Here is a 24461-nt window from a genome sequence, read left to right as displayed (position 1 = left end):
CTTGGATTCCTGACATAATTCCTACCTGGTCATAAAATATTCTCCTTTAATATGTCTCTGGGTTCAGTTTGTTAGTATTTCAGTTAGTATTTTTGAATGTGCATTAATGGAGAGATAATTGGCCTGAAATTTTCATTTTATGTACTGTGTTGGTCAGGTTTTGGCATCAATATTATGCTCCCATAAAGTGAGTTGTGAAGTGAGTCCTTATTTTCGGTTCTCTGGAAGAGTTTAAGATTGCTGTTAATTCTTCCTTAAATGTTTGGGAAAATATACTCATAAAGCAACATGGCCTTGGACTTATTTGTAGCTGGTTTTTAATTATAAATTCAGTTTCTTTAATAGATATTAGAAAATCTAAATAATCCTATTTTTAGTGTCCTTTTTTTAGCTTTACGGACATATAATTCACATACCATACAATTCATACATTTAAAGTATACAATTCAGTGGGTTTATTTTTTTATTTTTGAAAGTGTTTATTTATTTTCAGAGAGAGAGAGATCATGAGCAGGGGAGGGCAAAGTAAGAGTGATAGAGACAATCCCAAGCAGGTTCTACTCTGTCAGCATAGAGCCTGTCACAGTGCTCAATCTAAACAAACTGGGAGATCATGACCTGAGCTGAAATCAAGAGTTGGGATGCTTAACTGAGTGAGCCACCCAGGCTCCCATCAGTGTTGTTGTTTTTTTTTTTTTTTTTAGTATATTCACTGTTGTGCACTCATCACCACAATCAATTTTTAGAGTATTTTCATCACCTAAAAAATTCTGTACCATAAGTTATCATCCCCCTATCCCAACATGCCCCACCCCAGCCAAAAGCAACCACTAATCCATGTTTTGTCTCTATAGATGTGTCTAGTCTGAACATTTTAAATAAATGAATTGTGTGATGTATGGACTTTGTGAATGTTTCTTTCACTTAGCATATTTTTAAAGTTTCAAGGTAAGGCTGTACCACATTTTGTTTATCCATTCAGCTGATGGACATTTGGATTGTTTCTATCTTTTGGCTGTTGTGAATACTGCTGCTATTAACATTCAAGACATATATACAAAATATATGTATACACACATATACATACAAGTTTTTGTGTGAACACCTGTTTTTCATTTCTTTCTAAAAATTTTTTAATGTTTTATTTATTCTTGAGAGAGAGAAAGAGAGCACAAGTTGGGGAAGGGCAGAGAGACAGACACCGAATCTGAAGCAGGCTCCAGGCTCTGAGCTGTCAGCAGAGCCTGATATGGGGCTCAAACTCACAGACTGTGAGATCATGACCTGAGCACAAAGTCAGATGCTTAACCGACTGAGCCACCCAGGTGCCCCACCTGTTTTTCATTTCTTTGTGGAATAAATATGGAAGTGGAGTGACAAGGTTATATGTTAGCACTACATTTGTGTTATTCAGGAACTGCCAAGCTGTTTTCCACAACTATACCATTTTGCATTTACACTGACAGTGTATTAGGGTTCCAATTTCTCCACATTGTCACCACTACTTATTATTTTCCTTTTCTTTTTTTAAATTATGGCCATCGGGGCGCCTGGGTGGCGCAGTCGGTTAAGCGTCCGACTTCAGCCAGGTCACGATCTCGCGGTCCTTGAGTTCGAGCCCTGCGTCAGGCTCTGGGCTGATGGCTCAGAGCCTGGAGCCTGTTTCCGATTCTGTGTCTCCCTCTCTCTCTGCCCCTCCCCCGTTCATGCTCTGTCTCTCTGTCCCAAAAATAAATAAACGTTGAAAAAAAAATAAAAAATAAAAAAATAAATTATGGCCATCTTAGTGATTATGAAGTAGTATCTCACTGGAGTTTTTTGTTTGTTTGTTTTATTTTAGAGAGTGAGCATGAGCCAGGGAGAGAGAAAGACAGAATCCCAAGCAGTTTCCATGCTTAGTGTGAAGTCCATCACAGGGCTTAATCCCATGACCCTGGGATCATGATCTGAACCAAAATCAAGAGTCAAATGCTCTATCGACTGAGACACCCAGCTCCCCTTTATTGGAGTTTTAAGTTTTGATTTGCATTTTCCTGACAATAACATTGAGCATCTTTTCATGTGCTTATTGGCCATTTGTGTGTCTTCTTTAAGGAAATGTTTGTTCAAATTCTTTGCCCATTTTTAAATTAGATTGTCCTTTAGTTCAGATATAAGAGTTCTTTATGTATTTTGGCTACTAGATGTTTATTAGGTATGTAATTTATGAATACTGCCTCCCATTCTGTGGATTTTCTTTTCACTATCTTGATAGTGTTCTTCAGTGAACAATTTTTAATTTTGATTTAAGTCCAGTTTATTTTTCTCAATTTTCTTGTGCTTTTGGTGTAATATTCAGGAAAGTATTGCCAAATCCAAGGTCATGAATGTTTACCCCTGACTTCTTCTAAGAGTTTCATAGCTTAAGCTCTTAGATTTAGGTCTTCACTCCTTTCTGGGGTAATTTTTGAATATGGTATCAGGACTCCAACTTCTTTCTTTTACATGTGGCTGTCCTGTTTTGCCAGCATCATTTGTTGAAAAGACTCTTCTTTCTCTATTAAATGATCAATGCATGGGTTTATTTGTGGACTCTCAATTCTGTTGCATGGATCCATAAGTGTTTTTATGCCAGTACCACACTGTCTTAATTATTGTTTTTCATAGTTAAATTTTGAAATCTGGAAGTACAACTCCTCCAGCTTATTTCTTTTTCAAGGTTTTTTTTGACTGTTCAGGGTCCCTTGCAATTTCATATAAATTTTAGGATCAATATTTATTAAAGGGTTTTGACACAGATGTCATTGAATGAAAAACAAAGCCATTGGGGTTTTGATACAGATGTCATTGAATCTGTAGATTGCTTTGGGAAGTACTGCCATCTTAACAATATTAAATCTTCCTGTGGTATATATATACAATGGAGTATTACTCGGCAATCAAAAAGAATGAAATCTTGCCATTCACAACTGCATGGATGGAACTAGATGATATTATGCTAAGTGAAATTAGTCAGAGAAAGATAAATATCATATGACCTCACTCATATGAGGGCTTTAAGATAAAAAACAGATGAACATAAGGGAAGGGAAGCAAAAATAATATAAAAACAGGGAGGGGGACAAAACAGAAGAGACTCCCAAATATGGAGAACAAACAGGGTTACTGGAGGGGTCGTGGGAGGGGGATGGGCTAAATGGGTAAGGGGCACTAAGGAATCTACTCCTGAAATCATTGTTGCACTATATGCTAACTGACTTGGATGTAAATTAAAAATTAAATGTAATAAATAAATAAATAAATAAATAAAAACTTTTTAAAAAATTAAAACTTCTAATTCATGAGCATAGGATGTTCTTCCATTTATTTAGATTAAAAAAATTTTTTTTAGCATTTATTTATTTTTGAGATAGAGAGAGACAGAGCATGAACAGGGGAGGGGCAGAGAGAGAGGGAGACACAGAATCCGAAACAGGCTCCAGGCTCTGAGCTGTCAGCACAGAGCCTGATGCGGGGCTCGAACTCTTGGATGGTGAGATCATGACCTGAGCTGAAGTCGGATGCTTAACCGACTGAGCCACTCAGGCGCCCCGATTTAGATTTTTTTAATACATTCAGCAAAATTTGCTAGTGTTGAGTGCACAAGTTGTGTACCTTCTTGGTTAAATTTATGCATATTTTATTTTTTATTCTCTTGTGAATGGAATTGCTTATTTTTTTTTATTGTTCATTGCTAGTGTATAGCAATACAATGGTTTTTGAGTTCATCTTAAATCCTGAAAATGTTCTGAATTTATTTTATAGGTCTAGTAGGTTTTTTTAATAGATTCTTTAGTGTTTATATTTTAAATACATATATTTATACATTAGATCATGTGGTCTGTGATTACAGATGGTTTTATTTTTTCCCTTTCTAATTTTGAGGTCTTCTTTTTATCTTGCCTATTTTCTCTGGCTAGAACTTCCAGTATAATAAGTAGAATTGTTTAGGGGTGTTTGGGTGGCTCAGTTGGTTAAGCGTCCGAATTTAGCTCAGGTCGTGATCTCACGGTTCATGAGTTTGAGCCCCATGTCGGGCTATGTGCTGACAGCTCAGAGCCTAGAGCCTACTACAGATTCAGTGTCTCCCTCTCTCTCTGTCCTTCCCCTGCTCATGCTTTGTCTCTCTCAAAAATAAATAAACATTAAAAAAATTTTAGTAAAAAAAAAATAAATAGAATTGGTTACAGCAGACATCCTTGTCTTATTTTTCATTTTTGGAGGGAAACCTTATATTTTAGAATTGTGTTGATGTTAGCTGTGGGTTTATCATAAGTGCTTTTTTTTTCCCAGTAAATTCTGCCTGCAATGTGGGACTTGAACTCAAGACCCTGAGATCAAGAGTCGAATGCTCAATTGATTGAGCTAGCCAAGCCAGGTGCCCCATAAGTGCTTTTTATTTTGTTGAGGAAGTTCCTTTTTATTCCTGCTTGTTGAGTGTTTTTATCATGAAGTGATACTGGATTTTGTCAAATACTTTTTCTACATCAACTGAGATGATCATGGTTTATTTCCTCCATTCTGTTACTGTAGTATGTTACATAGATTGATTTTCATTTGGTGAGCCATGTTTACATTTCTGGGATAATCCTTCTTGGTCATGGTGTATAGTAATCATTTTGATATATTGCTAGATTCTGTTTGCTAGTATTTTGTTGAAGAGTTTTACATCTGTATTCATAAAGGATATTTATCTTTAGTTTGTGAATTCTTAGGCTGACTTTAGTGTGAAGTAATTCATAGAATAACTTAGGAAATGTTCCCTCTTCTATTTCTGGAAGAGATAGAGATAGATTTGTATTAATTCTTATATGTTTGATTGAACTTAATCAGTGAAGCCATCTGGTCCTGAGCTTTTCTTTATTGAGAGGTTTTTAATTTACCAATTTAGTCCTATCCTATGGATCTGTTCAGATTTTCTATTTCCTTTTGAGTCAGCTTTAGTAGTTTGTATGTTTCTAGGAATTTGTCCTTTTCCTCTCGGTTATGTAATTTGTTGGTGTACAGTTGTTTATAGTACTCTCTGATAGTCCTTTTTGTTTCTGAAAGGTCAGTAGTAATGTCCCCCATTATTTCTGATTTTAGTAATTTGAGTATTCTTTTGTTTCTTGGTCTACCTAAAGGTTTATCAATTCTGTTGATTTTTCAAAGAACCAGCTTTGTTTTGTTGATTCTATTGTTCTTCTGTTCTTTATTTTTTTTTGCTCCAAACTTTATTATTTCTTTCCTTCTTAAGGTGTACACTTAGGTTATTGATTTGAGATTTCTTTTAAATGTAGGTGTTACAGCTATAAATTTCCCTGTAACCACTGCATTAGCTGTATCTCATGAGTTTTGGTGTATGCTGTGTTTTCATTTTGTCTCAGAGTATTTTGTAACTCCCTTGTGAGTATTCTTTGATCTTTGGGGATTTTTTTGAGTGTGTTGTTTCATTTTCACAGATTTTTTAATTTTCCAGTTTTCTCATTGATTTCTTGTTTCATTTTATTTTGGTCATAGGAGATATTTTATATGTTTTTAACCTTTAAAATGTATTGAGGGGCACCTAGGTGGCTCAGTTGGAAAAGCGTCCAACTCTTGATTTTGGCTCAGATTACAATTTTACAGTTTATTGGATCTAGACCTCCATCGAAATTCTCTCTCCTTCACTCTCTGCTCCTCCCCTGCTCATCCTCTCTTTCTCTTAAAATAAATATTTTAAAATGTATTGAGACTTGTTTTGTGGCCTAACATTTAATCTATACTGGAGAATGTTCCATATGTACTTGAGAAGAATGTGTATGCTGCCAGTGTTGGCCTGAGTGTCTTTGTAGATAACTATCTTTTTATCTGCCTTGGTCCAGTTGATATAGTGTTGTATAAGTGTGTTTTTCCCATATTGGTCTTCTATCTAGTAGTTCTATTCATTATTAAAGTGAAACATTAAAATCTCCCAACTGTTATTGTTGAATTGTTTGTCTTTTTAATTCTGTCAGTATTTTGAAGCTCTGTTGTTAGGTATGTGTATGTTTATAATTGGTGTATTGTCTTCATGTGTTGACACTTTTACCATTAATAAATGTCCTTTTTCTCTCCTATTTTTGTCTGAAAGTCTATTTTGTCTAATCCTATTTATAGGCAATCCAGGGCTCTGTTGGTTACTGATTACATAGTATATCTTTTACCAGTCTTACTTTCAAGCTATTGTGTCTTTAAGTGTAAAGTGTCTCTAGCAGATAGGATATAATTGGATAATGTTTGTTTTTTTTAATTTAATTTTTTTTTAATTTACATCCAAATTAGTTAGCATATAGTGCAACAATGATTTCAGGAGTAGATTCCTTAGTGCCCCTTACCCATTTAGCCCATCCCCTGTCCCATAACCCCTCCAGTAACCCTCTGTTTGTTCTTCATATTTATGAGTCTCTTCTGTTTTGTCCCCCTCCCTGTTTTTATATTATTTTTGTTTCTCTTCCCTTATGTTCATCTGTTTTGTATCTTAAAAGTCCTCATATGAGTGAAGTCATATGATATTTGTCTTTCTCTAATTTCACTTAGCATAATACCCTTCAGTTCCATCCACATAGTTGCAAATGGCAAGATTTCATTCTTTTTGACTGCCGAGTAATACTCCATTGTGTACATATATATATATACCACCTCTTTATCCATTCATCCATGGATGGACACTTGGACTCTTTCCATACTTTAGCTATTGTTGATAGTGCTGCTATAAACATTGGGGTGCATGTGTCCCTTTGAAGCAGCACACCTGTATCCATCCCATGGATAAATACCTAGTAGTGCAGTTGCTGGGTCGTAGGGTAGTTCTATTTTTAATTTTTTGAGGAACCTCCATACTGTTTTCCATAATGGCTGCACCAGCTTGCATTCCCATGGGTTATGTTTTTTAATCCATTCTGCCAGTCTCTGCCTTTTAATTCAAGTATTTAGCTACTAACATTTAATGTGATTACTGATAAGTAATCATCCATTGAGACATTTCTTTTCAGTCTGTGATTAAGTCTTTTTTGTTTCTCTACTTCACCATTTTTTTTCTTTCATGTTGAATCAATATTTCCTAGTGTACCATTATAATTACTTTGTGTGCCTTTACTACATTTTTTCCTATTAATGGTTACCTCATTGATTACAATTAACATCTTATGACAGTCTTGTTCAGATGAATACCAATTTCAATAATCTATTAAAACTTTCTACCTTGTTGATTACAGTTAATAACTATGACAGTCTTGTTCAGATGAATACCAACTTAGTTTCAACAATACACTAAAACTCCTCTATAGTTCCAGCCCCTTCTGCTTTGTGGTTTTACTAAATTACAATTTTATGTATTGTGTGTACATTGTGTGAGATTTCTAATTACTGCTTTAAGCAGTTGTCTTGAAATCATATAGGAGAAAAATAAATACAGCAAATACACTTACAGTGGCTTTTGTATTTTCACCTGTGTAGTTACTTCTACCTATATGGTTTTCTTTATTCATGTGGATTTGAGTTATAATCTAATGTATTCTCATTACAGCCTGAACGACTTCTCTATTAATAGTTCTTATATGGCATGTGTAATTTGACAGATTTTCCTAGTCCTTGTTTATCTGGGACTGTCGTAATTTCTTCTTCATTTTTGCTGAATGCTGTCTTGATTGATAGACTTTCCTTTCAGCACTTTAAATGTGTCATACCACTGCCTTCTGGTCTCTCTGGTTTCTGATGATACATCAACTGTTAATCATATTTGGGAATCTTTAGAAGTGATAAGTCACTTCCCTTTTGCTGCTTTCAAGATTTACCCTTTGTTTTTCTGCCCCTTCTGCTCTCCCCTTTTACTCCTCTCTTGTGGATGTTGCTATGTTTAAATGTTTGTGTCCTACAGGTCCCACAAAAACTGAGGCTTTTTGTTCATTTTCCCTATTTTTACTATCTTCAGATTGTATCAGCTCAGCAGGTTTATATTCAAATTGGCTGATTCTTCTGCATGCTCAGATCTCCCTTTGAGACCTCTAGGGAATTTTTTACTTGTTATTTTACTTTCATGTTTCAAATTTTCAAATTCTAAAATTTCAGAATTTTAGTTTACTTTTTCATTACATACCTATTATTTCTGTCTCTTTATTTATATTCTTTATTTGGTGAGACTTCATTACCATACTTTCTTTTGGTTCTTTAGATGTGGTTTTCTTTAGTTATTTGTATATATTTGTATATATATATTTATTATTTGTATATATTTCTTTAGTTATTTGTATATATTTAAAACAGTTTATTGAAAGTCTTTGTCTAGTAAGTCCAGTGTCTGGACTTCCTCAGAGGCAGGTTTTACACTGTTTCATATATAGTTTAGGGTTTTCTTTTTTTCTGTGTATGAGCCATACTTTTTCATTTGTAGGTCTCAGATTTTTATTGAAAACCTGACATTTAACATATAATGCGTCAGGGTGCCTGGGATGGCTCAGTCAGTGGAGTGTGGGATTCTTGATCTTGAGGTTGTGAGTTGGAGCTCCATGTTGGATTGAGAGAGTACTTAAAAAATAAAATCTTAGGGGCGCCTGGGTGGCTCAGGCGGTTAAGCATCCAACTCTTGATTTTAGCTCAGGTCATGGTCTCATGATTTGTGGGATCAAGCCCTGTGTCAGGCTCTGCACTGACAGCCTGGAGCCTGTTTGGGATTTTCTGTCTCTCTTGTCTCTCTGCCCCTCCCCTGCTTACATGTGCACTCTCAAAATAAGTAAGTAAAAACTTTAAAAATATATAAATAAGTAAAATCTTAAAATATGTATGTCATATATCACCTGAGTATCACCAACCACTGCTGCTGTTATTTGTTTAGTGACTCTGTTGAACAGAATATTTACAACCTATATTCTTTGTCATATGTGGCCACTAAAGTCTCCACTCCATTAGCTAAATATCAGCAATTGCACAATGATTTCCTTAAATATTTGTAACCAGTAAGTCTCCAGTCTTTGCCAAGATGCTCTATATGTTGGGATATGCCTTCAACAGTAGCTTGATATTTTGTATTCACTTTCACTTTTCTTTCAGAGTCTCAAGGTTAATCAGAGGCAAATTTAGTACCTTCTCAGATATTTTCCTGAATATGCACATAGCCCAGAGGATGTGTGCCACCTTCTACATTCCCAGAGATATGTCTGAGCTTTTCAAAGCCCCTTCTGGATATACCATGTTCCAGCTTTTCCCTTTAAGCTTTTAATTAGACTGTTTTCCTTAATTGTTATAAACTGCCTGAAGTAGCTATGATGGTAAACAATATCCCTTTTTTTTTTCACTAATGTCATGTCCTCAGAGAAAATGCTGTTTGCAGTGTGTGAGCTTTAAGTCATGTCAAATAAAGATAGCCTTATGAGTGGAATGTTCCAAACAGGTCAAATAATGACAGTTCTCTGGAAGTGGGACTCATCTTCTAATTTAACCTCAGTCTTAGGCACTAAGAACTTGCATCTCACCATTTTATTACTTGGGAAAAATAGGGCATATGGGTCTGGGCAACATTTTGGTAGCGTCTGCCATTGCTCTTCCCTTACCACAAAAAGATACTATCAGTGGCCTCAAGGTATGTGTTTTATTTACTTTTCCCTTACAGATTAAGTGTTCTGTAGTGGAAATAAGCAATATGGATCTGAGTGGATTTAAACAATAACTCTTTTCCCCCTATACTAGCCAGCATCACATGGGGCAGAAAGGGACTTCCTCTTAATTGTGCCCCAATCCTCTCTGTGACATATTGGGTTCCTGGAGAAAATCTCACAAAAAGGTACAAATCACACTATGTCTGTGACACACATCCCCAGGGACTTCACACTCTAACATTATGCACATGGGTCTTTAGCAGGTTGTTAAATTTTTTCTACCTTTATCTTCCTATTATCTTATGTGAAGTTTGGTAGCATAAGGTCCAGTAAGCAAACAGGTGGGCTCTGATTCTCCCTACAGTGCTTATCTCTCTCCTCATTTCAAGTTATTTGTTATGCAATTTCATTTATTTGATGATTTTTTTTTAAATACCTTAATTTCCAACCTGCCCAGCTTGTTCTTGTTTTAAGGATGTTAATGCTGCTCTTTTCAGCTCTCTATATCTCTGAACTAAAAGCCAAAGTCAAACTATATGTTTGTAATCTTTTCTAATTTGGTGAGACTTACTGTTTTTATTTTTAATATACAAAATGCGCCAGAAAATATTTTGATTAGATTATCCTATATGTTTCAGTTACTTAAATTTGTTATTTATGTCATGTAAATCTTCTGTGTCAGTGGTCAACAAATTTTATCTGTAAATGTCACATAGTAGGCTTTGTGTGAGATAGGATCCCTAGAAATACTGAACTCTACAGTTGTAGGGCTATAGCAGCCATAGATAACATAACAAATGAACATGACTGTGTTCCAATAAATTTTTATTTACAAAATGAAAACAGGGGCACCTGGTGGCTTAGTCAGTTAAGCATCCAACTTTGGGCTCAGGTCATGATCTCACAGTTCATGAGTTCAAGCCCCACATCAGACTGTGCTTACAGCTGGAGCCTGCTTCAGATTTTGTGTCTCCCTCTCTCTCTGCCCCTCCCCTGTTCATGCTCTGTCTCTCTCAAAAATAAAGATTAATTTTTTTTTTTTAATGAAGAAAAACAGTGGGCCAGATTTTTCCTCTTGGCTGTTGCTGATCTCTTTCTAAATCTCTATTGTTTTGTTTTTTTCTGCTTGCCCTCTGAGTTGAGAGTTGTGTTGAAATCACCAGTTATAATTATGGATCCCTCTATAACATTTCTGTTAACTTTTGTCTATACATAGTTGATTCTCCCTATTCTCAGTGGTTATTTTCTATAAAATCACTATGAGCACTGAATTAGCAAATACTGAATCATTGTTCCTAGGGGAAGTACAGGGTTAAGTTCCTGTGAGTTTCCAGTCACAACATTTTGGTCCACCATTCAATATGCAGTCTTATTTTATGTGTGTTTCTGTTTAAAAATATCTTATTTAATATATTGTTGATTCACGAGCAAGAACTAACAGCCATCTGCATGATAATTAATTCTCAAAGTTTATCTAACACACTTGGTTTCTCCCTAAGGCGTATCACAAACTTCCTGCTCTTGGGAACACTAGACCGCATTTCTGCATTACGCAGGGGTGGGGGAGCATTTTAAAAAGTGAAAACACTAAGAAAAAGCACAAAAATGCCAAGAATGCACTAAATAGACTGCAAAAAAAAACATCTGTCAAAGCATTATCTTGTTCAGTTCCAGCTGGAAAAACATGTGCTGGGCACTCAAATTTTTTTAACCATTCTCCAAGTGTCCATAAATCCTGCAAAATCATAACTATTGAGGTTAGAAGTAAATTTTAGGTGAATTTGCAGATACAGAATCAGTGAATAATTAGGATTGACTGTATTTGGAAGCTGTGCTTTCAAATGCATACCAAATTATGATATCTTCTGTTAAAAGGATCATAAATTATTATGTTTTATCATACTTTCTTACCTTTATTTTTTTTCATGTTAATATAACCATACCAACTTACTTTTGCCTCATAATTACGTGTATTTTTTTCCATTCTGTTATTTTCAATCTACAATATATCCCTCTCTATTAATTGGGGGGGGGGGGTGTTGTTGTTTTTAAGCTGTTAATCTTTCCTTTAATTGGACTGGTTTAGCCCAATGGTTGGCAAACTTTGCCTCTAATGGGTCAGATAGTAAATGTTTTCACATTTTATAGTCCTAAGGTCTCTGATGGGAGTACTAGGCTCTGCTGTTACAGCACAAAAGTTACCATGAACAGTACAGAATGATTGGCTGTGTGTGTGGTTATGTTGCAATAAAAACTTATTTAAAAAAGTGGCAAGCTGGATTTGGCCACAGGTCATAATTTGCTGGCCCCTACTGTAGAATATACTCAGGGTAGTATATTGGGGTATGGGATAAAAATTGGAGGAAATTTATCATTTGTGCTTTAAAAAATTTTAAGACAAAAGTTTTACTAATATACTTATTGATAGTACATGTGTAGAACTCATAAAAATACAAAAATTAAGTTAGGGGTGCCTGGCCGGCTCAGTCAGTTGAGTATCAACTCTTGAACGTTTTTACTAGTTGAGTAGTTCTGAAACAAACTTAAAATTATCAGGGTGCCTGGGTGGCTCAGTCAGTTAAGCATCTGACTCTTGATTTCAGCTCAGGTCATGATCTCACAGTTCATGGGTTCAAGCCCCACATCAGGTTCTATGTTGACAGTGTTCTTAGGATTCTCTCTCTCTCCCTCCCTTTGAGTCCCTCCTCCCTCCCCCCCTTAAATAAACATTTCAAAAAATTAAAGTTAAAATTAGATTCAAAAAAGCGTCCTTTATATTCATTTTAAACTCTTTACAGTAAACATAAGAATGGTTTTTAGGGGTATTTTCTTTGTTACCTGATTATGAACACTTCACATTGAGCAGAAATGTACTGTTGCAGGCATCAGTGTCATTCAAGGACGTGACTGTGGAGTTCACCCAGGAGGAGTGGCAGCAAATAGGTCCAATTCAGAGGACCCTGTATAGAGATGTGATGCTGGAGAACTACAACAACCTGGTCTCAGTGGGTGAGCATATAAGTGTAACTTACCCTCATCACACCACATGGAAAGTATTTCCTTTTTATACACCAATACACATGAATACTTTATTTAGATTTTAATGTTATTTAAGCATTTCATTCAGGAATATAAAATTATTAGCTATGCCCTTTTGAAGATAAAAGGAGCGTTTTGTCAGCTCTCCATGATAAATCCAAACCAGGATCTTCAGGATGCAGCTCTTGAAGCTCTATCTTTTTTACACTTTTGGAGACTAAAAAGCTCATCATCTGTCCTAAGTACTCCATTGTTCCCTGTTTACAGGGAACTGCATTTTCAAACCAGCAGTAATCTTCAAATTGGAGCAAGGAGAGGAGCCTTGGTTCTTAGAAGAAGAATTCTTAAACCAGAGCCACCAAGGTGAGTTACTGAGCACTAGCAGATAGAATTCTGTAGGGGTGGTTAGACTCCAGAAGGTCAGTTTGGTGATAAAAACCTTTATATTTCAAGACTTTTCTTTTAGGCTCAAAGGTTCAAAAAGCACCAATCAAAAGAAAACGATTAATAAACTTGACTACTTTAAAATTGAGAACTTTGTTTATAAAAGATACCACTAAAAGGATGAGAAGACAAGCCACAGAGTAGCAGAATATGTATATAGTACAAGTAACCTAGAAAGGATAAGTATCCTGAAAATGTAAAAACTTCCATAAGTCAACATAGGAAAAGGTGGCAACCCAACTAAAAAATAAGTGAAAGACTGAACAGGAACTTTCAAATGGCCATTAAATCTTTGAAAATGTGTTCAGTCTCATTAGCTTTCATGGAGTGCAACATAAAATATAAAGTGTTATGAGAGATGTATGAGGTGACATTAACAAGTTTGGCAAAGCCAAGTCCTGATGAAGATGTGAAATATTAAAGAATCTTACTCACTAATGGAAAATGTAAATTGGTAAAACCACTGTGTTATCAGAAGGATGTTATCAAATCATGGTAAAGTTCTATATAACTTGTAACCAAGGAATTCCTTTCCTAACTGTATACCCTACAGAAAGGCATGATTGTATTCTCTAGGATAAAGAAAACAGTATTTGTGGCAATATTGTTTGTTTTTGTTTAAAATTGGGTGCATCAGCAGTAGAATGAAAAAATAGTTGTATTCCTTAAGGGATAATTAGCTATATAATATTAAGCAAAAGAAACCAAACAATATAAGTATGCATGTATGGTTACACTTATGTAAATGTCAGAAATGCAAAACTCAATTACATTTTTAGGAATTCATTTTTTGGTGGTAAAATTACAAAGAAAGCCAAGGAAACAATTATATAAATATTCGGAGAGTATGAACTCTTAAGCATGAATAAGTTGTAACTGGGCAGAGACAAATAGGGATTTTTGCAGGGCCATTTTGGGTTCTGTTTCTTGACCTGGTTTCTAATTACACCAGTGTTCACTCGGTACTGTTGAATTGCACATATAAGTTTTATGCAGATGTAAATCATGTTTCATACTTAAGAGAGTGAAGAGATGAACCAAAAATAAATGATATTTACAACTCATAAAAGCCTCAAAGGAAGAGCATCTAGAATTCATAAGTGATTTGGAGCTTTCTTAAGTGCCATCTCTGCAGTAAGGCCTTCCATGATACTCCATTTAAAATTGCACCCCTTGGAATACCTGGATGGTTCAGTCAATAGAGCATGTGACTCTTGATCTCGGGGTCCAGAGTTCAAGCCCCACACTGGCCACAGAGCGTACATACGTGCATACATAAATAAAATATACCCCTCACATCAAATTGAAATGTGGAAAATTAGGATGAGGTGATCAGGTACACTTATTCAACTTTGATAAAGGTACCACAGCAGGAATTGAGCAGTGAATCTAATTGAGTTGCAAAAATGGATTTTTCTTTCATCTTTTTTCACTTGTTTGTATTTCCATAACTTATAAGATGGTTAGAGTCTGAGCTATAAACTTCTTAATCATAAGGAATCTTGTACTCAATTTTAATTTGATGTTGAAGGATTTAATGAAAATAAGGGATATCAAATTGGAAGCATAGACTCTTGAGTATTTTACCAGTATGGCCTCTAATAGTGTATACTTCCTCAAAGCAAACTCTTCCTCTGTCGGGCCTAGCCCATCAGTGTTCATTATCTCCTAATTTTTTTGTTACTTAATTAATACTAATTTTTTTTGTACTTAAGTTTATATAGTCCAGTTGGGTTCATCCCATTATCTGATTTTCCTGCTCCCTAAAATAACCACTCCTGTAAAAGTCTATTCAATTTTATCATTCTCCACCCTGGTAGGAAAATCCAATTTATTACAACCCAAATAAAGATATGTATTTATTACTAGTTTCCTCTCTCATTTTCACTGTATTGTTTTTTAAAGCAGAGTGAAGATATACACACAAATAAATTATTTAATCTTAAAAAAAACAAAAAGTGAAATATAAGCTATATGTCTGTGTCCCAGCCATAAGAAATGTAAGATTTATAAGATGTTTTCAATTTATCTCCATTTTAGAAGATTACAGAGATGATTACCTGATCAAGAGGAACAAGAAAATCAAAGACAACCACTTTCAGGAAGTAATATCCATTGATAATAAACTATTGACTGGAGAGGAAGAGGAAATTTTGGGAAAACAGTTTAATCTGCACATAGCTCCTGTTTCAACAAAAATGTCCTGTAAATATGACTCATGGGGAGTAAATTTGCAAAATATTTCCCAATTTATCATTAATAGAAACTATTCAACAAAAAAACCAGATTGCTGTAGTGTATGTGAAAATTTGTCTTTCAAAATTAAGTTTGAGAGAAATCACACTGGAGAGAAGTTATATGAATATAATAGAAGTGGGGAAGCTTTCAGTTATAAGGAAAATCCTCCTGAGAGTCAAAAGTGTCAAACGTTGGAGCAAGCTTTTAAATATAATGAAATTGGAAAAACCATCTATGATGAGGCTGCCTGTGTTACACATAAGAATATTCACACAGGAGAAAAATCCTATAAAAATGATGGATTTAGGGGAAAAAATGAAAAAACAACTGTCTTTAACTATAAAACAACTGGGACAGGGGAGAAATACCCTCATCTTAACCAATGTGGGAAATCCTTCTGTGAGAAGTCAGCTCTCAAGGAATACAATAAATTCAACATGGCTGTGAAACATGAATGTAATGCAAGTGGGAATAATTTCTACAGGAAGTCATACTTCACTCAACCTCAGATACCTGTCACAGAAGAGAACTCATTAGTATGTAATGACAGAAGACAAACTGGGGATAAATCCTTTGAATATCATGAAGATAGGAAATCCTACCACATATCAGCCCACAAAGTACGACAGCGAAGTCACTCTGAAGTAAAACCCTATAAGTGTAATGAATGTGGTAAATCTTTCTTTCAAAAAGGACATCTCATTCAACATCAGAGAACTCACACAGGAGAGAAACCATTTGAATGTAATGAATGTGGAAAAACCTTCTCCCAGAAGTCACACCTCAGTACACATCAGAGAATTCACAGAGCAGAAAAACCCTATAAGTGTAATGAATGTGGGAAAACATTTGTCCAGAAGTCAACCCTCAGGGGACATCAGAGAATTCATACAGGAGAGAAGCCTTATAAATGTAGTGAATGTGGGAAAACTTTTGTTCAAAAGTCAACCCTCAGAGATCATCACAGAATTCACACAGGAGAGAAATCCTTCCAGTGTAATGAATGTGGGAAAACTTTTGGTCAGAAGTCAAACCTCAGAATACATCAGAGAACACACAGTGGTGAGAAAACATATCAGTGTAACGAATGTGAAAAATCGTTCTGGCGAAAAGACCATCTCATTCAACATCAGAAAACACACACAGGAGAGAAACCTTTTAAATGTAATGAATGTGGGAAAACTTTTGCCCGGACATCAACCCTTAGAGTGCATCAAAGAATTCATACTGGGGAGAAACCATTTAAATGTAATGAATGTGGGAAAAAATTTGTCCGGAAGGCAATCCTTAATGATCATCAGAGAATTCATACAGGAGAGAAACCTTTTCAGTGTAATAAATGTGGGAAACCTTTTGGCCAGAAATCAAACCTCAGAATACATCAGAGAATTCACAGTGGTGAAATCTTATAAATGTAATGAATTTGGAACATTGTCTAAGAAGTCAACCCTAAATATTTACCAGAGAATTCAGGGAGGGAGGGAAATCCTGTTGATATAACTGTGGAAAATCATTGTGGCTGAATCCATTTGACTCCAGAAAATCCACACAAGAGAGGAACCACATACATATGAATGTAGGAAAACCTTTATCCAAAAAGCAACCTTGAATATATATCAGAGAATGCACACAGGCTGATACTCCTTTCAAGATACTATGGAAAGCCCTCTTGAAAGAAGCCATGCCTTTTAAGATAACTCACACATAATTGTCTGGGTCTCCCTTTCCTCCAAATAGGGCTGGTGGACTTTGAATGTTCATGTTGTATGCCGTATCTAGTTCTGACAAAAGACCTCCCTGACAAACTACAGGGATACTGTCAGAATAAAACAGAGATGACCCAAGACAACCTTGGGTATCATGCTTCAACATGGCACAGCTTTTATAAGATAAAAGGGTGCCTGGAATATGTGGAACAAAATTCTCATTCCCATCTTTACCATTTGAACATTTTATAATTAAGAAGTAAGCTTTTGTTCTATTAAGCTCTTAAATGTTTAGGTCTATTTGCTTTTGAACATAATTTAGCCATCCCTCTGCTGGGGAGGTAGAAAACTATTTGAGTAAGCCAAGCTTATGTCAGCCAGCGGGTATAACACTTATTAAAGTTTGGTGTTGGGAGGAGTCTCTCAAAGATCATCAAAGAATTCATTTAAAAAAAAATCACCTTCTTTCAATGTAATGAAATAAATAATACACCTGTAACAGGGCTTTCGATGAACCAAAAGGTTGAAAGGTTTTTTGGTTAAAATATGAGTATACCTCATGCAACTAAAGTAAATGTGGCTTGTTTAATGTCATGAAGCCACTCTCCTTCCACACTTCCTTTTACCTCCATATACCCCAATATTCGCTGCTTTAGGGGAGAGAAATTTTCCTGTCTCCAAAGGGAACACAAGGCCATTGACACCCACCCAAGTATTTGAGGGAACTTTGAGGGAGGAAAGGGGTCCAAACTTTTCTGGATCTATGAGATATAAGTGCCCAAGTCAACATCTTACAATTTCCATGGGATTAGACGGTATCTAGTTTTAGAAAATGTTGTTAGGGCAGGGTTTACAGTAGGGAAGGGAAATGAATTTGATCTTGGAATAAAGGAGGCCCTTTAGGCCAGTACAGTATACTGGGATTATTTCTAAATCTGAAAGTATAGTAGGAATGTGTTCTATGCTATACTTCCCCTTCCCATAACTCAGAGGAGATTCTCCTAGTCAGGAAAAGTTGTGTGTAAAGAAGATAACTTTGAGGTCTCACAGCCCTTAATGACTACTTTGGGCTTCAAGTCTCTGTGACTTGTCATTCTGTTGATTGGAATTTCTAGCAAAAGGAGATGTCCTTAGGGTGGGGGAGAAGGGTTATTTGACTTGATACCCTAATGAGGCTATGAAGTATACTCCTTTTGTAAAGCAGCCATTAGCTTACTCTTGGGCTCTTTTACACTAGACACCTGACTCTGACTTGATATTCCAATTTTAGGGTGTCATCTTGAACTTAACTGGCTAACAAGATGTAAAGTACTCAGGCCTCATACCTGTGTAGAATGCACATGGTATATTTAAGAATACAGCTGTCCTGGTCCCAGAAGTATCTCAGCTGTACATGAGGTGATAGCAGCTATCCCTTACAGAGGAAATTTATCCCCCACTCTGCTGCATGAAGCAAAGCTACTGGCTCAGTAGGGCCCTCAGTTCATAGAGGTTACTCTAATTGGGCCTGGTTCACTGAAAGGCTAGTGAGAACCACTTGGGCACTGTGACTAGTCAACCTTATTGCCATTAATGCAGACCTAAAAATTGATGTAGCTGATCCTCTCAAGGGGCAGGACACAAGGATGTTCTTAACTCTAGCAGATATTCCCTTTGATAACAACTTCTGGCATTTTTATTTTGGGTTCTTACTGTGCCTAGCTGCTTGACACACTGGCAGTAAAACTGCAGACTGACAAAAGCACCCCTTTTTGGTGCTGTGAACTGTAGGGAAAAGTCATAGCTGTTGACATCTGGGTTGTTAGACTAGGTGCTCTTGGTAAGTGACTATTCTATGGTAATACGAGTGGAACCAAGCTGCTGAGTAAGACTTCACTACCCTGATTGCCAGCATTGCTACCTGGATCCATCATCATACTGATAGAGCAAAATATTCACCATTTTAACTGCATACAAAGTAAAGGTCTCTATATGTTCAGTGCTTCCTTTGATGTCATTTGACCTAATACAATTTTTTCTTTTGTATTAATATCCAGTGCTCCACATACGATATGATAATTCACCCCTTTCCTAATGATTTTAAATCTGTTCATATTCTAAATTGCCATTTGTAAAGATATTGCACAGAGCTGCTCATGACCCATTCCCTACATTCTGTTATACTAGCAACATATCCACCTTTTGGGATCAGGGCTAGCGTATACCTCATATGAGCCAAAATATTCCTTTTCTAGCCTGATACTGAATTTTTTCACTAAAGAGTATTTGAATCAAGAAAAAGAAAATATGCCCTAGGACTACAGAAATGGAACATCAGACGCCGGTTAAATTATTACTCTAGAGCTGCCAATGGCCTTGCAAAGATGCATCTGCAAAAAGAGAAGATAATATCTAGTTAGTGCTATATTCCCTAAAAATAATCAAGAGATTATTGTTCACTCTGCTTTTATAATAGTTGGTAATATAAAGAGTCCTTCTTTCTTAGTTTCTTAAGTTTCAGTTTCTTAAGATATTTAGAATCATCACCCTTTTTTATATATAATCTTTTAGAATTGTGATTGGATTTGCTATTAAGTTCAAGATCATCTACCCATCAGGATGAAATAAGTCCACCCAGGTAGTCTGAGTCACTCATTGGGAGTACAGGTGACAAAGTCCCATGATTGGACACTTAGGCTTTACCTGCTGTCCCCTTGCTGGGGTAGGCCCACAGGACAACTCCCTGTATAATACATTATTAACTGGAGACCATGGTCTGTGCTATAGCCATGAGTGCTTCTTTCTCCCTACTTGGCTAATGACCTTTCCAGGTCATGGGCTTTTATTCCAACATGGATGCCACATCTAGAGACCCTGGAAGAGTCAATTTTCTGTCTGCCTGCCTATTACAGACCTTTATGCTAATTTTAAAAAGCCTCCATTGAGGGCAGGAATTTTTATGTTTTGTTCATAATGTGTATCTCAAGCAACTGAAACAGACCCTCTACATATTGCTCACTCAGAAATACTTCCTGAAGGTGAAATTATCAAAGTGAAATCTGAATATATTTTCTTTTGATGCTGCAAATGATCTTCTGTGATTATTCATAATTTATTATAAATAGTTAAGGAAAACTATTGCTATAAGCTCCACTGAAAGACTCTTCTGTTCTGGATATTTTCTAAAGTTGATAAAAGAAACGTGTTATTAATGTTCAGCAGTGTACAGTTCTTCAAATATTTGTCACCCAAAATAAGATTTATTTTCAGTAAACTAGAATTCCCAATTCAAAATTATGCCTACATATCAGTTTTTATTAGCATTGTAGAGTGCAGGCATTTTTTTTTTTTACCTCTTTTGTTTGTTTTTAGCTTTGCTTCTACTAATTCAAGCAATTTTGCAAAACAATAGTGATAGTAAATCAGATTTTCAAGATCCAACCAGAAGAAAAAGGAACTGGTTCTTGGGGTCATCCCTTTACTCCATTGTGCCAGTAGTTCCACTTGTTTTTAATTTCCAAATAATTCTCTTGGCAGCTCCAAAAAGAAGTATTTTCTCAGGTTCAAGGATCTACTGAGAGAGGTGTCTGATGCCAAAAGAAGGGGCATAACACTTGTTCTGAGCTGCCTCCATATTTGTCTTTCCTTGCCAGGTGTGTAATACTTTTTCTTCCTCACATTAAAGGTTCCTAGGAACTCCAGAAGAAATACATCATGACTTTTTATGAGGGCAGCTTCACACTATAATGAGGGAGAAACAAATTTATTTTCTTCTTAGAGACAGCACAATCTCCAAGTACCATTAGCTTGCCTGGCCAACTGGCTATTTTAATGATCTTTCAGTATTCTAAAAAACTGACTTCCAGGAGCCCCTGACTGGCTCACTTCATAGAACATGGGACTCTTCATCTCGGTCATGAGTGCAAGCCCTGCATTGGGCATAGAGCCTACTTAACAAAAAAAAAACACTGCCAAATCCCAGAACAGTATAATTAGCTTAACTACCAGATGATTGACTCTTATACATAATTAAAATAAGCTAAGAAACTAATTTGCCTTGCCTGACCTGTGCCAATTCCACTTCTCAATATATGCTGCAAACTTAATGTTCAAACAAAACTTGTGTACAAATGTCATAACAGCACTATTCACAATAGCCAGAATATGGAAATAATCTAAATTTCCATCAACAGATGACTGGATAAATAAAATATGGCATATTTGTAAACTACAATATAATTCAGCCATAAAAAGGAATGAAGTATTGATATATACTATAATAGAGATAAACCTTGAAACATGCTCAACTGAAAAAGCAAAACACTAAATAAAGATAACACTTCACAGCAAAGAGTATTTCCAGGGTAAAATGTGCATTACAGTAGACTATCCACTAAGAATACAACAACCCTGTGTGCAAGAAACAGCAGCACATCCACATACATGAAGCAAAAACTGAGAGAACTGAAAGGAGAAATAGACAAATCTAGTATAGTTGACAAATTTAACATCCCTCTCTTAGCAGTTGATAGCACTACTAAATAGGAAATCAGCAAGGATATAAAAAACATAAGACCTTGGCAAACACCCAATGCTGTGTTCTACAGATCCATCCCTCCGACGGGTCTGCCTCCCTCCCAGTGCCACAGGGCCCCTCCCGAAGTGGACCACCAAAGGCAAAAGGCGCTGAGCCTGCCCCTCCCGCCCCTGTGCACCTTGCGGATCCACCCTAGCTAATATGCCAGATCCCAACGAAGCAGTACCACAAGACTGGCAGTGTGCAAGTAGCCCAGAAGTCACACCACTCCACAGTGAGTCCTGCTCCTGGGAGAAGGGAAGATAAGGTACACACCAGTCTGACCGAGGCCCCGGCGGTGGGCTGGGGGCAGACATCAGGTCTGGCTGCGGCCCTGCCCACCAATGCAAGTTACTCCAGACAGCACAGAGGAAGAGCCCTGCAGTTCCCCGCCACTCCAGGGACTATCCAAAATGACAAAACGGAGGAATTCTCCTCAAAAGAAACTCCAGGAAGTAGCGACAGCTAATAAACTGATCAAAACGATTTAAGCAATATAGCAGAAAATGAATTTAAAATAATAGTCATAAAATTAATCGCTGGGCTTGAAAAAAGTATAGAGGACAGCAGAGAATCTATTATTACAGAGATCAAGGGACTAAGAAACAGTCAGGAGGAGCTAAAAAATGCTATAAATGAGCCACAAAATAAAATGGAGGCAACCACAGCTCAGATTGAAGAGGCAGGGGAGAGAATAGGTAAATTAGAAGATCAAATTATGCAAAAAGAAGAGGCTGAGAAAAAGAGATTAAAAAGTCCAGGAGTATGAGGGGAGATTCAGAGAATTAAGTGACATAATTAAGCAAAATAATGTACATATAATTGGGATTCCAGAGGAGGAAGAGAGAGGGAAAGGTGCTGAAGGTGTACTTGAAGAAATAATAGCTGAAACTTACCTGATCTGGGGAAGGAAAAAGGCATTGAAATCCAAGAGGCACAGAAAACTCCCTTCAGACATAACTTGAATTGATCTTCTGCACGACATATAGTGAAACTGGCAAAATACAAGGATAAAGAGAGAATTCTGAAAGCAGCTAGGGATAAACGTGCTCTAACATATAAAGGGAGACCGATAAGACTCCTGACGGATCTGTCTACTGAAACTTGGCAGGCCAGAAAGGAATGGTAGGAAATCTTCAATGTGATGAACAGAAAAAATATGCATCCGAGAATCCTCTATCCAGCAAGTCTGTCATTTAGAATAGAAGGACAAACCAAAACTGAAGGAATTCATCACCACTAAACCAGCCCTACAAGAGATCCTAAGGGGGATCCTGTGAGACAAAGTACCAGAGACATTGCTAGGAGCATGAAACCTACAGACATCACAACGACTCTAAATCCATATCTTTCAATAACAACACTGAATGTAAATGGACTAAATGCGCCAACCAAAAGACATACGGTATCAGAATGGATAAAAAAACAAGACACATCTATTTGCTGACTACAAGAGACTCATTTTAGACCTGAAGACACCTTCAGATTGAAAGTGAGGGGATGGAGAACGATCTATCATGCTACTGGAAGTCAAAAGGAACCAGGAGTAGCCATTCTTACATCAGACAAACTAGACTTTAAATTAAAGGTTGTAACAAGAGATGAAGAAGGGCATTATATAATCATTACAGGGTCTATCCATAAGAAAGAGCTAACAATTATAAATGTCTATGTGCCGAATACGGGAGCCCCCAAATATATAAAACAATTAATCACAAACACAAGCAACCTTATTGATAAGAATGTGGTAATTGCAGGGGACTTTAATACTCCACCTACAACATTGGATAGATCACCTAGACACAGGATCAACAAAAAAACAAGGGCCCTGAATGATACACTGGATCAGATGGACTTGACAGATATATTTAGAACTCTGCATCCCAAAGCAACAGAATATACTTTCTTCTAGAGTGCACATGGAACCTTCTCCAACACAGATCACATACTGGGTCACAAAACAGCCCTTCATAAGTATACAAGAATTGAGATCATACCATGCATAATTTCGGACCACAATACTATGAAGCTTGAAATCAACCACAAGAAAAGTCTGGAAAACCTCCAAAAGCATGGAGGTTAAAGAACACCCTACTAAAGAATGAATGGGTCAACCAGGCAATTAGAGAAGAAATTAAAAAATATATGGAAACAAACGAAAATGAAAATACAATAACCCAAACGCTTTGGGATGCAGCGAAGGCAGTCCTGAGAGGAAAATACATTGCAATCCACGCCTATCTCAAGAAACAAGAAAAATCCCAAATACAAAATCTAACACCACACCTAAAGAAAATAGAAGCAGAGCAGCAAAGACACCCCAAACCCAGCAGAAGAAGAGAAATAATAAAGATCAGAGCAGAAATAAACAATATAGAATCTAAAAAACCTGTAGAGCAGATCAATGAAACCAAGAGTTGGTTTTTTGAAAAAATAAACAAAATTGATAAACCTCTAGCCAGGCTTCTCAAAAAGAAAAGGGGGATGATCCAAATAGATAAAATCATGAATGAAAATGGAATTATTACAACCAACACTTCAGAAATACAAGCAATTATCAGGGAATACTATGAAAAATTATATGCCAACAAACTGGACAACCTGGAAGAAATGGACAAATTCCTAAACACCCACACACTTCCAAAACTCTAACAGGAGGAAATAGAAAGCTTGAACAGACCCATAACCAGCGAAGAAATTTTATCAGTTATCAAAAATCTCCCAACAAATAAGAGTCCAGGACCACATGGCTTCCCAGGGGAATTCTACCAGCCATTTAAAGCAGAGATAATACCTATCCTTCTCAAGCTATTCCAAAAAATAGAAAGGGAAGGAAAACTTCCAGACTCATTCTATGAAGCCAGCATTACT

At 36.4% G+C, this 24461-nt stretch overlaps 1 protein-coding gene across 1 annotated transcript in view; it reads left to right on the top strand.

Annotated features, from left to right (window-relative positions):
* ZNF782 (zinc finger protein 782) overlaps positions 1–21065 on the top strand; it is a 133248-nt gene extending 112183 nt beyond the window's left edge. The window contains 4 exon segments of the mRNA XM_045468057.1: positions 12491–12617; positions 12915–13010; positions 15132–16728; positions 16730–21065. Coding sequence (XP_045324013.1) covers positions 12491–12617; positions 12915–13010; positions 15132–16728; positions 16730–16829 — 1920 coding nt within the window. The 3' untranslated portion in view covers positions 16830–21065.
* The last annotated feature ends 3396 nt before the right edge of the window (positions 21066–24461 follow it).

Source organism: Leopardus geoffroyi, chromosome D4 (genome assembly GCF_018350155.1).
Source record: "Leopardus geoffroyi isolate Oge1 chromosome D4, O.geoffroyi_Oge1_pat1.0, whole genome shotgun sequence".
NCBI lineage: Eukaryota > Metazoa > Chordata > Mammalia > Carnivora > Felidae > Leopardus > Leopardus geoffroyi.
This window is presented reverse-complemented; position numbering and strand designations above follow the sequence as displayed.